At 41.1% G+C, this 15,374-nt stretch overlaps 1 protein-coding gene across 1 annotated transcript in view; it reads left to right on the top strand.

Moving 5' to 3' along the window:
* The window catches only part of hcls1 (hematopoietic cell-specific Lyn substrate 1), a 116,769-nt gene extending 110,382 nt beyond the window's left edge, over positions 1–6,387 (top strand). Inside the window, exon 16 of the mRNA XM_043713927.2 lies at positions 4,784–6,387. Within this exon, the coding sequence (XP_043569862.2) occupies positions 4,784–4,920 (137 nt within the window). The 3' untranslated portion in view covers positions 4,921–6,387. The remainder of the gene's footprint in view (positions 1–4,783) is intronic.
* Positions 6,388–15,374: the final 8,987 nt, after the last annotated feature.

Below are 15,374 nucleotides of genomic sequence, written 5' to 3'. Positions count from 1 at the left end.
GACTGTGAGTTTGCCACCATTAACATTCTCGTCATTACCATTGATCCAACATGGTAGTGCAGGGTCGATTAGAACAAGTCAGCGTGGATTTAGTCAGGGGAGGTCGTGCCTGACAAATCTGTTAGAATTCTTTGAAGAGGTAATAAGTAGGTTAGACCAGGGAACCCCAGTGGATGTTATCTACCTCGACTTCCAAAAGGCCTTTGATAAGGTGCCTCACAGTAGGCTGCTGAGTAAGGTGAGGGCCCATGGTGTTCGAGGTGAGCTACAGGCACGGATTGAGGATTGGCTGTCTGACAAAAGGCAGAGAGTTGGAATAAAAGGTTCTTTTTGGAATGGCAGCTAGTGACAAGTGGTGTCCCGCAGGGTTCAGTGTTGGGGCCGTATATATTAATGATCTGGATGAAGGAACTGGGGCATTCTGGCGAAGTTCACTGATGATACGAAGTTAGGTGGACCAGCAGGTAGTTCTGAGGAGGTGGGGAGGCTGCAGAAAGATTTAGACAGTTTAGAAGAGTGGTCTAGGAAATGGCTAATGAAATTCGCTGTGAGCAAATGCAAGGTCTTGCATTTTGGAAAAAAGAATACAGACATGGACTATTTTCTAAACAGTGAGAAAGTTCTTAAAGCCAAAGTACAAAGGGATCTGGGAATGCTAGGCCAGGATTCTCTAAAGGTTGACTTGTAGGTTAAGTCCGTGGTTAAGAAAGCAAATATAATGTTGCCATTTGTCTCAAGACGGCTGGAATATAAAAGCAGCGATGTGCTCCTGAGACTTTATAAAGCTCTGGCTAGGCCCCATTTAGAATACTGCGTCCAGTTTTGGGTCCCACACCTCAGGAAGGACATACTGGCACCGGAGCGTGTCCAGCGGAGATTCACACGGATGATCCCTGGAATGGAAGGTCTAACATACGATGAATGGCTGAGGATTCTGGGATTGTATTCATTAGAATTAAGAAGGTTGAGGGGAGATCTAATAGAAGGTAATGCATGGCTTAGAAAGAGTGAATGCTGGGAAATTATTTCCGTCTGGCGGGGGTCCTAGGACCCATGGGCACAGCCTTAAAATTAGAGGGGGTCAATTTAGAATGGAAATGAGAAGACATTTCTTCATCCAGAGCATGGTGAGCCTATGGAATTCATTGCCATGAAGTGCAGTGGAGACCGGGACATTAAGTGTTTTCAAGGCAGAGATTGATAAATTCTTAATCTCACAAGAAATTAAGGGACACGGGGAGAGTGTGGGTAAGTGAAATGCCCATCAGCCATGATTGAATGGCAGAGTGGATCCGATGGGCAGAATGGCCTTACTTCCACTACAATGTCTTATGGTCTTATAATACCAAAGTAGACCAGCTATATAAATGCTTTATCTTCATGAGCAGGTGAGAGGCTGGAAATTCCGTGCTCAATAACCTAACTTGTGAATCTCCAGAATTTTTCTAGTATCTATAAGGTACAAAAGACTGGGCTGTGATGGAATACTGTCCACATGCTTGGATAAGTGTGTATCTCCAGCAACACTCAAGAAACCTGACACCAACCAGGACAAAGGGAATGATTTGATCATTTACCCAGTCCCCATTCATTCCATCTCGCACCGCCATGTGGCATCAGTGTGTCCAATCGATAGGATGCACTGAATCAGTTCACCAATTCTTCTTTGCTGGTATTTCCGAACCTGTGAGCTCTCCCAATTAGGAGACTAAAGGGCAGCAGGCACATAGGAATATCACCATCAGCAAATTTGCTTCCAAGGTGATACCTAAATCTGATTTAGAAACTAATCAGCATTTCTTCATTGTTGCTAGTTCAAAATCATGGTACCACCTACTTAGCCGAACTGTGCATTTACTGCAGATTATAAAATAGCTCATCTTTACTTTCTCAAGGGAAATTAATGATGGACAATAGATGCTGAACTTGCCAGCTATGCTCATATCTCATGTACAATTTTTCATTAAAAAAGGACTACTCCTATTTCTAATAATTCTTTTATCATTCAAAAATCTCAAAACATATGATGAAATTGTAAATTACGAGTCAGGTTAATGCAATCTGACCTCATAATTTAACAATTTCAACTGCAGTGTAATTCTGGTGAATCGTCATTGTATTAGCTGCAAGTCTTTTATACCCTTCCATAGAAATGGATGCCCAGAACTGACTGCAGTATTACAGATGGCATCTGACTAAAATTGTGGACAAATAAATATCTTTTCCTTTCATTAGTAATTCAGCCCCAATGGGATAAACATTCACATTCCATTCACCTTTTGCTCATCTTTTTGTACCTTACTATTAGCTTGTAGCAATTTATATCCATTTGGATCTGAATTCCTTTGTTCTTTCACAGTTTCTAGTTTCTCACCATTAAAAAACAGTTCGGATTTGCCTTTTCTCGATCGAACATGGATGACCTCATTTGACTTGACTTGCTATTAATTTGCCCACCCAGTGAGGCCTGTCCAAATCCTCTTGTAACCTACTGCTTGCTTATGCAAAAATTACTGTCTCCTACTTCATTGTCATCTACACACTTGGATTCAAAACTCTCTAATCCATCATCCAGTTCATTGGTATTAATTATTACAACTGCACAACACACATATCCTCAGATTTGTTCAAGAATTTGTACAAAGTTCATATGTAGGCCCCATTTAATTTTGATTTTATCAAATATCCAGGAGCAAAGGTTTACTCTTAAACAAGATAAATGTTTGCCTTTTGTTTGCAAAACTAGGGCTATTAGCTCAAAGGATATATATGAACATTAGAAGTAGGTAAGGATGAAAGATGCTTATAAAGATGTTTCCAAGATCATTGCAGACTTATTACTTCTTAAAATTTCTCTTTCCAAAGTGAAAGGTTGAAATTTGAAGTCAGATTCAAACAAATCTGATGTGATGGCCTCTATGGTACACGGTTTTGCCAGTACAGGTATACTGGCTGGTGGTCAGCAGGTTTTGGGAGAAGGGGAGAGAGTGAAAGCTTCTTGTTCCTCACTGGTCCCACAGTTACAGCACTTAGAGATTGCCTGGACTCTTTTGACAGAATAAAAATTCATTCCTGGCTACCTTCCTCCCTGTTCCCTTGGCTGAGAATCTCCTCCAATGATATCTCTCAGAAGTTTTGCTGGCGGTTCCAAAATAATGACTTTCAAGCTAAAGTAAAAATGGCTGCTCTGTTAATTTCAAATGAGATGATGTTCCAATAGGCAAACATGTTACCCACTTTGAAGTCCCTTTGAAGTATTGTTCCTGTCTCTTGTTTTCTCAGAAGCCAGGAAGACTTCAGACCTTTATAAGATCGAGTGCACATCTCTGGAGGATCCTTTTGCATTTAAATGACTCTTTACAGATAGTCTAGAGATTGCAGAGTCTGACAAACTTTACATAAATATCCATGGAAACAGCTGTCTGTTGTGACTAACCTTTGTTTAAAACATTTATCTCCCAGTCCAATGGCTTTTAACTTAATTCTAAATTCAAAGTTTTTGACACAATAATTTGCTTTTAGCAAGTTATCCTTACAAATCTACAGAATCATAATGATGTGTTTGTGACATTATGGTGAAAAGCTGAAGCTCCAATACAGATCCCTCTCTTTATCACTTACCACATCCTTTCAGCTGGAGTATGAACTGAACCCTTGTGCCTCAACCCCTATGAAGCTCATCATTCACAACATAATTCCAATGTCTCTTTTACACTCCAAGTCCTCAAATCTGTCTTTGTTACACACTTAGCTCCCATTAAAGCACCCCATGCGTCAATGCCAGCCATGACTTGGTGGGCAGCACTCTCACCTCTACAAGGCTTTCAGAAATTAACTGCTGTTCTTTCGAATGAGCCCCATGCACTCCCCAAATGTGGTAACCACAGAGCCAGTTAACGAGTGATGGTTTAAATTGCAAGAGACATGCTGCACTGCCAGAGTGCTGTCCTTCAGATTAGCTATTGGGCGGCACAGTGGCACAGTGGTTAGCACTGCTGCCTCACAGCGCCAGAGACCCGGGTTCAATTCCCGCCTCAGGCGACTCTCTGTGTGAGTTTGCACGTTCTCCCCGTGTCTGCGTGGGTTTCCTCCGGGTGCTCCGGTTTCCTCCCATAATCCAAAAATGTGCAGGTTAGGTGAATTGGCCATGTTAAATTGCCCGTAGTGTTAGGTGAAGGGGTAAATGTAAGGGAATGGGTCTGGGCGGGTTGCGCTTCGTCGGGTTAGTGTGGACTTGTTGGGCCGAAGGGCCTGTTTCCACACTGTAAGTAATCTAATCTAATATTAAATTGAGGTCCCATTGCTCTCTGTTGGGTGGGGTAGAAAATGGACATAAAGAAAGCTGTGTTTTGTCCTGCCTTTTGATGCCTTCAGATTGTCCCAAACAGCTTTACAGCTGATAAAGGAAGTTTGAAGCATAATCACAATGACAGCAAAAGTCTGATTGTCCTATTCAATGAAGAGTAGTAATATTATCCTCAAATAACGTTGCTAGAGCAGATTATTTATTCATTATTAATGTTTGTATAGTATTCTGGTACACTGTTTGGCTGTCGTCTTCCCTACATTATAACAGTGACTACGCTCCAAATGCACTTCATTGATTGTAATGCTATTTGGACATGCGAAGGTTTGAAAAGGTGCTATATAAATCCAACGCTGTCTTAAAGAAGCGGGAAATAATTTGCTGCTCCCCATTGCAGCCATTGCAGAAATGTTTGGCTTGATTCAACAGCAACTTGCTTTTGTATTGACCATCAATTCTCCTTTAAATATGTTACAGAGGGCGACGACGAAATCTCCTTTGATCCCAAAGACATCATTACAAACATCGAGATGGTTGATGAGGGCTGGTGGCAGGGCCAATGCAATGGCAAGGTCGGACTCTTCCCAGCAAATTATGTGGAGCTGATACAGTGAGCATAGACCAATGCAAATGGAGTTTATCTCACCTTTCGCTATCAATACCAAACCTCCCACAACTGGATTTAAAACTCATCAAGATTGTAATAATATTGCATCTGCAAAACATAAATAATTTCTTCTGCTTCTCATTAAAACCCAAATTCTGCTGTTTCTATGATTGAAAGAGTTACCACACTGACAGATCCCAGCATAGAAAATTTGAATACCAACTATCACTGTCTGTCAGCGCTAATTCAGATCTACTTATTCTAATCTTATTTCCCTGTATCCTTTATGTTTTCCTTTCCAAATTCTTATCTAATTGCCAAACTTGCTGGCTTTGCCTGGGGAGCAAATTCCTTGACTTCCCATTTATCATTCTTCTATTTAGTGTGGAATAATGAGTTTTCAGATTAGAATTGCTCACTACACATTCGACTGATGTTTACTCAGCTGCAAATAATGAAGTATTTTCTGTCAGGCTCCTTGCGGTCTACTTTATCTCATGGTAAAACAGCTCCTCTATGTATTCCTCCTTCAGACACAAAATTGATGAATAAACATTGTGATAACATCTTGTTATCAATTAACTCCATTGCTCCATCCCTCTCCATCTTCAAGGTACTTAACATGGTTGACCGGATGACCAGTTGTCTTGTACTGCAAGATATTGTTCCTTGTTCTGACTATTTGTCCTATGCACCTTAGGAGACTTGTCTTTTGTGCCCTATTTCTGGGAAGACTGTGGATTTGATTTGATTTATTCTTGTCACATGTACCTAAGTACAGTGAAAAGTTCTGTTTTGTGTGCAATATAGGCAGTTCAGGTAATTTTGAAGATGGAACTATAGTCAATAAGTAGAAGCTTGATATAGGTATTCTTATTATCCACATGTTCCAGGGATGAGTACTATATAGGGTTAGGGAAATGGAAGACTAATACTCTGAGTACTTTTGTGTATTTGCCTCTGTTTATTTTCTTACTAAGCACCTTACGGCTATCAGCCACCAGCGGGTTCTGTGATCACCAGCAAGTTTTTTCCCCTAGTCCTGGTCCCAAGCTCAGATGTGTCCTTTGCTTTATTTCATATCAGTTGGTCACGTTTTGAATTTTCCTCACTGACTCATGATCTAAAGTGACAGCAGATGTCCCCTTTCAATCACTGTATTGTCTCTGATCCCATCAACTGGTCATTTTGCACTTTGGCATTTCTTAACTGGATAGCCTCAAATCATCGCTCATGAAAACTTTGTGATGATGACAGCTACCTTTGTGCACAAATGCAAACTGCACTCCATGTTGCTGAACTAACGCAACGATCAGGGACCTGTGAGGTTAGCTCACAATGCTTCAAGTTGCTGGAATTATAAATTGACTTTGCATACGCTGGAAAAGTGTTCAAATTCTCATTGAATTCCTTTTTAATTGTTATTCTGGTGTCTGCCTGAATAGCTCCTTGTAATAAAGCATTCATGTTTTAATACTGCTGTGTGTGTGAAAATATTTCCTCTCATTTCTCCCATTGTTTCCATAGTTATGATCCTAAGACTTGTACCTTGATGCACCAATTGTATGTTATAATCTAACTTTTCCATAACAGTGAAAAACCTTCCATATTACTGCAGTCTGAGACCTTCCATGATTACAGCTCCAGAATGGGATATATCAGGAAAGGTTTGCAAGACATTCACACAGCAGCCTTAATATGTTTAATTCAATTCAGCCTGGTGTCAGCACAGAGCTTTCACTTTGTGAGTGAAGAGTTATTTATCACACGCTGTACAAACCTCGGGAATATTTGATGGGACATTGTAGGAGAAATTATAACAATGGCTCCTGGAGTATATCTAATGAGTTTTAATAATGCCAGGGGAAGATTGTGATGCTCCAGCTGATCAATTCTGTTAATTACATTTGGAAACGTCTGATAGAGCAGATAACATTGGATTTTTCAGCCATTAGGAGATAGAAATCATAAGCCTGAAACACTACTTTCAGACAGCGGCTGACACAGCTTGTTCAGGATGAATCTGGAAGTTGTGATGAGGAGACAGTACAAAGATACCACACTGGTGCTTTTCTATACTGTAGCTACTGATCTCTCTCCAACCACTCTCAAATGAATGGACTGTGTCTTTGTCAGTGTGCATACAACATGTGAGCAAATGCTCCAAATCACATTTGTCGCAATAAGTTTTCTTTTTCTTTCAGCCACAATCCAATTTAGTGTTCAAAGTTGACCCAGTTCCTGCCTCAAACACAAAGCCAAATATGAATTCCACAGTCTCGAATTTAGTAACTTTTATAGTTTGGTAATTCATTCATGGAATATGGCTGTCTCTGGCTGGGCCATCATTCAGTGTCCATCCCTAATTGTCCAGAAGGCAGTTAAGAGTCAACCATATTGCTGGGGTTTGTGAATCACATGTAGATCAGACCAGGTAAGGATGGCAGTTATCTTCCCTGAAGCACATTAGTATATTGCCTGACTATTGTTGAAAAGAGAGTTATGTTGCTTTCATTGTACATTTCCCAGGACAAACACAAGATATGCTTGAGCCTATCAATGCTGACTTGCCAATGAGTCGGTATCCTTCTCCGCTGTCATGTAAATTGTTGCGATCATTTGAAATATGGAATTCTTGTGTTTGTCCTGATGAGTGCAAGATATAACACTTTGGAAATGTGACTCCCTTTTCAGCAATATTCAAGTTCTATATAACCAAACAACTGTTTATCTTTCTGTTTTGAAACCTATATTGTTGTAATGAAACAGTTTTTCAAGCCTTCTTTCTCATCACAAGCTGCATTCAATTAATCAATGTTATACCCCCTCCAAGCCCTTAGTCTCCTTCCCATTTAATTCCCTTCCACAGCCCATATAGATTCTATTAATGATCATCAGTTGTTTTTATGCCCGTGATTGAAATTATCACATTAACAGGGTATTTATATCCAGCGAAGCTACAAATTAATATTACCATGAAAGGTAGATTTGTACAAAAGCAAAATAAATCAGCAGATGTAGCATTTATTTTTATGCCTGGCCTTTAAACCATTTTATGACACCAAAATAGAAATTTTCAAAGTTCCCAGAATCATTTTTTCAATGCTGATTTGTATGATCTGTACATGGGTTTTAGCTCTCTGTAGCTTTGACTCACTCCTACAGCATCCAATGAAATGACTGAAACACATTAGATGAGGATGTGACTTGAAATCTGCTCAGCCTGTGTGAAACTGTGCATGCATTGGATACAGAACTTCTAGTCAAGCTAGATCAATGACTCAATGGTTGAAATTGCTTTCCTGCCATTAATGAGCATTGCACCAAAGGCCTCTGTGAGCCCAGAGTATCCAAGATCAAGACAAGACAGCAAATGGCCAGCTTTTATCAGACAAAGCTGATTATTTAATGACTTTGTCATTAAGCATTTCTAATAAGCCTATCTATCCGAAATCAAAAAGTAAAATTACTGCTGACTTTCAAAGGATTCATACATGCACCAGTTTCATTTAAAATGGTACTGAAGCATTCAATGTTTTATAACCAGGAGGGAATGCCTGTGTTATTTAACATGTAGTCACTCAACAATGAAGTGTGCATTTGCTCTCTGGTTTCTCGAGCCAAAAATAGGAATGGAAATCTTATCACAAGCAATAGCTTTTTAAAAAAAAATTCTCACATAGAGCCATTTATTAAGAATAACATTCAACAAGAACTTCTAAAACCACAATCCTTGTCACCTCAAAAGACATAACTGGGAATAACATCACTGCAGGTTCTCATAGTATCATAGAATAGCTATAAACAAGAAGCCATTCAGCCTGTTGTGTCCCTACTGCCTCTCTACAAGAGTCATCTAATCCCATTCTCCCACATTCTGACCCTGCATTTTAAAACAAAATTCAGGTACTTACTTTTTTTATGGCTTTCATTTAATCTGCCCCCACCATACTCTCAAGCTGGCTATTCAAGATTCTAACCATGTTAGCATTGTTTTCTTTGTCAAAAAGCTTTAATTGATGCCCTTTAATTGGTTCGTGATATTTCTATTACTGGCAGCAATTTCTTTTACTCAGCCAGCTGAGTCAGAAATAGATATATTTTTGGAGACGAAGGGAAGCAGTGGATATGACTATTGGGTGGGAAAATCTGAAGAGTCATAGAAACGTACAGCACAGAAATACAGCCTTCAATTCAACCCGTCCATGCTCACCAAATATTCTACGTTAATCTAGTTCCGTTTGCCAGCATTTGGCCCATATGCTTCTAAAACCTTTTTATCATGTATCCAACCAGATGCCTTTTAAATGTTGTAATTGTACCCACCTCCACCTGCTCCTCTCGCAGCTCATTCCAAACATGCACCACTCTCTGTGTGAAACATTCGCCCCTAAGGTCCCTTTATACCTCTCACCTTAAACCTGTGCTCTCTAGGCATAAGTTACAGGTTAAATCTTATTGAGCTGTGGAGAAAACTCAAGTAGGCTATATCTTGCTTCTCAAGCTTATATATGGCTACGTTCTGACATACCATACTACAAATGGCAGTACAAACTCTCACACTTTGGTGGGTCCTGAGAGATTATGACGACTATTCTTCCAATGATCCACAGTTCACGAGTGAGGATGAGCAGATAAGCAGTTAAAAATCACACAACACCAGGTTATAGTCCAACAGGTTTAATTGGAAGCACACTAGCTTTCGGAGCGACACTCCTTCATCAAGGAGCGTCGCTCCGAAAGCTAGTGTGCTTCCAATTAAACCTGTTGGACTATAACCTGGTGTTGTGTGATTTTTAACTTTGTACATCCCAGTCCAACACCGGCATCTCCAAATCATGACAGATAAGCAGTGGCAGGGATAGCTGTGGAGGTTCAGTGTTGGAAGGCACACTCAACTCACAGCCTATGTTGATCTCCAAATATTTCTCCCTGCACTATTTCAGTCAGTGTCCAAAATATTGCAGTGTTTCCAGATGACTGAGTCTGTGTCTGTTCATGTCATAGAGATGTACAGCATGGAAACACACCCTTCGGTCCAACTCGTCCATGCCAACCAGATATCCCAACCCAATCTAGTCCCACCTGCCAGCACCTGGCCCATATCCCTCCAAAACCTTCCTATTTATATACCCATCCAGATACCTTTTAAATGTTCCAATTGTACTAGCTTCCCCCACTTCCTCTGGTAGCTCATTCCATACACGTACCACCCTCTGAGTGAAAAAGTTGCCTCTTAGGTCTCTTTTATATCTTTCCCCTCTCACCCTAAAACTGTGCCGTCTAGTTCTGGACTCCCAAACCCCAGGGAAAAGACTTTGTCTATTTATCCTAGCCATGCACCTCATGATTTTATAAGCCTCTATAAGGTCACCCTTCAGCCTCTGACGTTCCAGGGAAAACAGCCCAAGCCTATTGAACCTCTCCCTATAGCTCAAACCCTCCAACCCTGGCAACATCCTTGTAAGTCTTTTCTAAACCCTTTTAAGTTTCACAACATCTTTCCAAAAAGAAGGAGACCAGAATTGCACGCAATATTCCAACAGTGGCTGAACCAATGTCCTGTACAGCCGCAACATGACCTCCCAACTCCTGTACTCAGTACTCTGACCAATAAAGGAAAGCATACCAAACGCCTTCTTCACTATCCTATCTACTTGCAACTCCACTTTCAAGGAGCTATGAATCTGTACTCCAAGGTCTCTTTGTTCAGCAACACTCCTGAGGACTTTACCATTAAGTGTATAAGTCCTGCTAAGATTTGCTTTCCCAAAATGCAGCACCTTGCATTATCTGAATTAAACTCCATCTGCCACTTCTCAGCCCATTGGCCCATCTGATCAAGATCCGTTGTCATCTGAGGTAACCTTCTTCATTGTCCACTACACCTCCAATTTTAGTGTCATCAGCAAACTTACTAACTATACCTCTTATGCTCACATCCTAATCATTTATATAAATGATGAAAAGTAGAAGACCCAGCACTGATCCATTAGTCACAGGCCTCCTGTCTGAAAAACAACCCTCCACCAGCACCAGCTGCAAGAATCATTAAATGGTCATAAATGGTTCTTACACCCATAGGGCACCAGTCCAGGGCAGCTCAGTAGAGCAGATAATAGATCAACCATGAAGATGCAGTGGTTACAACATAAAGGAGTAATAGGCAGAAAAAAATTCAATGAAAACAAAATTCTGAAGTGTTGAACTGGAATTAAAATATTAACACTGTTCCTCTCTCCACAGATGTTGCCAGACCTGCTGAGTTTCTTCAGCAATTCTGTTTTTATTTGAGAAAACTTCCAACTGAGAAATATATTGGCATCCATCACTGCTTGGTCAGAAGTCTGGAATGTCCTACTCAATAGCTTAATCTTAGTCTGGAATTTCCTACTCAATCATCGAATCCCTGCAGTGTGGAAGCAGGCCATTTGGCCCATCAAGTCCACACCAAGCTTCCAAAGAGCATCCCACCCAGTCCCAACCCTTACCTGTAACTCTGTATTTCCCAAGGCTAATCCATCTAACCTGCACATCTTTGGACTGTGGGAGGAAACTGCCACACCTGGAGGAAACCCACACAGACACAGGCAGAATGTACAAACTCCACACAGACAGTTGCCCCAGGAACTGAACCCTGGTCCCTGGTGTTGCAAGGCAGCAGTGCTAACCACTGAGCCACCACATGGAAGCACTTCCATTACAGGAACTATAATATTTTGAGAAGAAAGTCCCCAGTCAATTTTTCAAGGAATAGACAATTAATGTTTCATTTGATTGTCCAGTTACACTCGCCTGCAGCCAACATCATCAATAGCAGATTAACCAGTTATTATTCTTAGTGAACTCTTGCCATTTTAAGATGTCTAGGCATGGCAATTGTCTTGTGTGGACAGTTCACAAAGAGTGATCAGATACTGTATAAGGATAAACCTTCCATTTAACTCTGATAGGTGTCAAATTTGGCTTAATAGTTAATGCTTGCCTCTGACTGAGAAGGTTGTAGGTTCAATTTCAATTGAGAAGCTTGACCACATAAACTAAATGGACATTTCAATGCCATACTCCTCTGGAGGTGATGGTAGATCAAGAGCCTGTCCCCTCAGATGGATAAAAAAAAGGAAGTAGCACTTTTGGAAAGATTTTGCCTCATATCCTAGTCAATATCTCTCCCTCACTAACAGTTTGTCAGTGATGATTGTTTTTGCTCAAATCTACAGAGTGACACACAAACCTACAACCTGGTAATTGTTTAACTGTGTGCTGCTGGTTGCAGGTTTCCTATATTAAAATGGGACTTCAAAATAAAATACAGAAGAGAAGACTCAATAGTTTTCATCTTTGCTATCTCAGATCTATGTTCAGGATCTCTTGGCTGGAATTCTGGAACATGCTAACCCACCAACATACACACATTGCTAAACCAAGGATGTCTGCACTGACTTGGCCATGTCATCAGGTTACTGATGGCCACATACATTAGGACCTTCCATGTGGTCAACTTGAAGTCAGTTCACAGATTCCCAGGTGTCTGTATGGTGAAGGCTGGTTTGATTACTACATTTAAAACACAGCTGGTTGGGTATATAATTATGAAAGGTTTAGAGGGATATGGGCCAAATGCTAGCAAATGGGACTGGATTTATTTAGGATATCTGGTCAGCATGGATGAGTTGGACAGAAGGGTCTGTTTCCATGCTGTATATCTCTATGACTCTAAGTCCACTACAGGAACATTTGTAAGTGAGATATGATAATGACTGACATTGATCCTGATGACTGGAAGGAATTTGCTAATCTACGTAACCTCTGATGGATGATTGTTTGAGAGGGGATTGGAAAAAGTAAGCAGAAACAAAAAGGGCAGTCAGCCAAGAAAAGGGCTCAGGGTAAATAGAGACCAGCACATTGTGCAGCTTCTTAGATCATTGTCTTACATTACAGCCAATGCAAAACAGCTGGAGATGGTGAGGTTCCTGAGCCACTCAGGTGGTCTTAAACATAAGACTTCCTCTGGTGACTCATTCCATACATACAGACATCTGGGTGGCACGGTGGCACAGTGGTTAGCACTGCTGTCTCACAGTGCCAGAGGCTAGGGTTCAATTCCTGCCTCAGGCAACTGTCTGTGAGGAGTTTGCATATTCTCCCTGTGTCTGCGTGGGTTTACTCCGGGTGCTCCGGTTTCCTCCCACAGTCCAAAAATGTGCAGGTTAGGTGAATTGGTCATGCTAAATTGCCCGTAGTGTTGGGTAAATGTAGGGGAATGGGTCTGGGTGAGTTGCTCTTCGGAGGGTCGGTGTGGACTTGTTGGGCCGAAAAGCCTGTTTCCACACTGTAAGTAATCTAATCTAATCATAAGCCGTCATCGTACAGAAGGCAAGGCTACCCCCACATTATACAAAAACACTAATTGGCTGTAAAGTGATGGATAAATTGGCTTGCCAATTCTGCTCGAGCATGCACTTGCTGTGTCAATTATATAATCTCCTTGCTTCTACAGCTCAATCCAGTGAAACAACCTATTACATCAGTTATATAACCAATAAACTAAATTGTTCGTAGAAAATCAAAAAGCATCTAATTCTTTTAATATCTCGACTATTGTTCTCTTGGGTTGCCCAGCTGGGAGATTAACTCTCATTTCCTGGAACCTTGGCAACCCAATGTAAAGATACAACAGTGTTATTCCTTTCTTAATAAAATCTATTTCCACATGAGTGATGGGGGCCAAATGACATCTCATCTGTCCAGCTGAAACATCTTCACCTCCTGGTTAATATTTTAACACTTCACTTCAACTGTGCCCTAAAAGATGCAACAGTATTGTGGCCAACATACACTCAACCAAGCTGCGTCCCTCAGGTTTTCCTTCTGTTTTAAGTCTTAACCACATCAGTAAACAACATTCCTTATTCTTTGGTTTGGAGATTTTGCTTTCAAACTACATTTATGAAGTACATCATGTGACAGTTCAAAGTTGACATTACAGAGGAACACAAGAACTAGGAGCAGGAGTTGATAATTCAGCCTGCTCCAGCATTTAGTAAGATCATGGTGATCTTATTGTCGCCTCACCTTCACTTTGCTGCCCGTTCTCAACCCTTCAACACATCAATGGTTCACACTGCTGCCTCACAGCACCAGGGATTCGGCTTCGATTCGAGCCTTGGGTCACCGACTGGGTGGAGTTTGCACATTCTCACCGTGAATTTCCTGCAGGTGATCCAGTTTTCTCTCACAAGCAAAAGATGTGCAGGTTAGGTGGATTGACCATGCTAAATTGCTCCATAGTGTCTAGGGAGGGGCTGATGAGATGGATTAGCCATGGAAAATGCAGGGTTACGTGGATAGGTTAGGGGGTGGTTCTGGGTTGGATGTTCTTTGAAGGTTGAGTGTGAACCCGATGGGCTAAATGGCCTGCTTACACACTGTGTGGATTCCATGATTATTAATTATTCATCTGTCTATCTTTTCCTTAAAATTACTCAATGTCCCAGCATCTGCTGCACTTTGGTGGAGTTTTTTTTAATCAAGATGGCGGCGGAGTAGATAGGGTTCATCCACAGCCATCAGCTTTCTTTCTGTTTTTTTTTTCCTTTGGCTCTTTCTCTTTTCTTTTTTATTTGTTTTTTTCTTTGGACTCTGGAGAGTGGCAGGTCAGGGAGGAGGCCTCCGGTGTTGGCGGCAGTGGAAGAAACAGGGGACGAGCCAGACACAGCTCTAGTCCAGCCCAGGATCTCCCAGTGAACAGGAAGCAGGTTGTTATGGACCAGGCCAGACCCCTTCAAAACATTTCAAGAAAGTAGCTCAGACCCTAACTTTGTTCATTGTTTTAAGCAAGTGTAACATGGATTTTCCAAGAGTGATGCAGCTGGTCAAACCACTTAGTTTTAAACAAAACAGAATTTATTTACAAGATTACCAAATGAAACACAAACAAAAGAGAACAGAATACTGAATAACTTAACCAATCCAAAAGCCCAACAGATTACCCCAACGTAAAGATGCTGTTCCCAATACTTGCAACAATCCCCATAAACACCCCTTGTCTTACAGGAGAGATGTCAGAGGAAGAGGAAGATCTGCCTGGACCTTCTTCTTTGGGTCCAGTAGCTTTCACAACTGCCTGACCGCTTTCAGTGAATAGCCAGACCAAACCAAAACCAGAGTAAAATCTGAACTGAGAGAACTGGCCACTCCCTTTTCATTGTACAAGTGTTTTTATAAACTTAAAAGCCTTTTGCCTGAGACAGTGTCTGTTAGCTATAATTAAATTAGCCCCAAAACCCATTGAAACCCAGACTTTTCCGAACCTGAGTCTTTTACGGCCACCTGAGAAAAAAAAAACCAAGGACAACATAATCTTGTTAAAGGAGAAGCATCATCAAGCCGGACTCACTCCCCTGCCCATGACTCGCAGGCCAGCCTCTGAGTCTGCTGCTGGGTCAGGGCATCTGA

Source organism: Chiloscyllium plagiosum, unplaced genomic scaffold (assembly GCF_037043375.1).
Source record: "Chiloscyllium plagiosum isolate Xiang-an unplaced genomic scaffold, Cpla_swu_hap1 HiC_scaffold_23, whole genome shotgun sequence".
NCBI lineage: Eukaryota > Metazoa > Chordata > Chondrichthyes > Orectolobiformes > Hemiscylliidae > Chiloscyllium > Chiloscyllium plagiosum.
The sequence above is the reverse complement of the archived record's forward strand: the minus strand, read 5'-3'. Positions and strand labels throughout refer to the sequence as shown.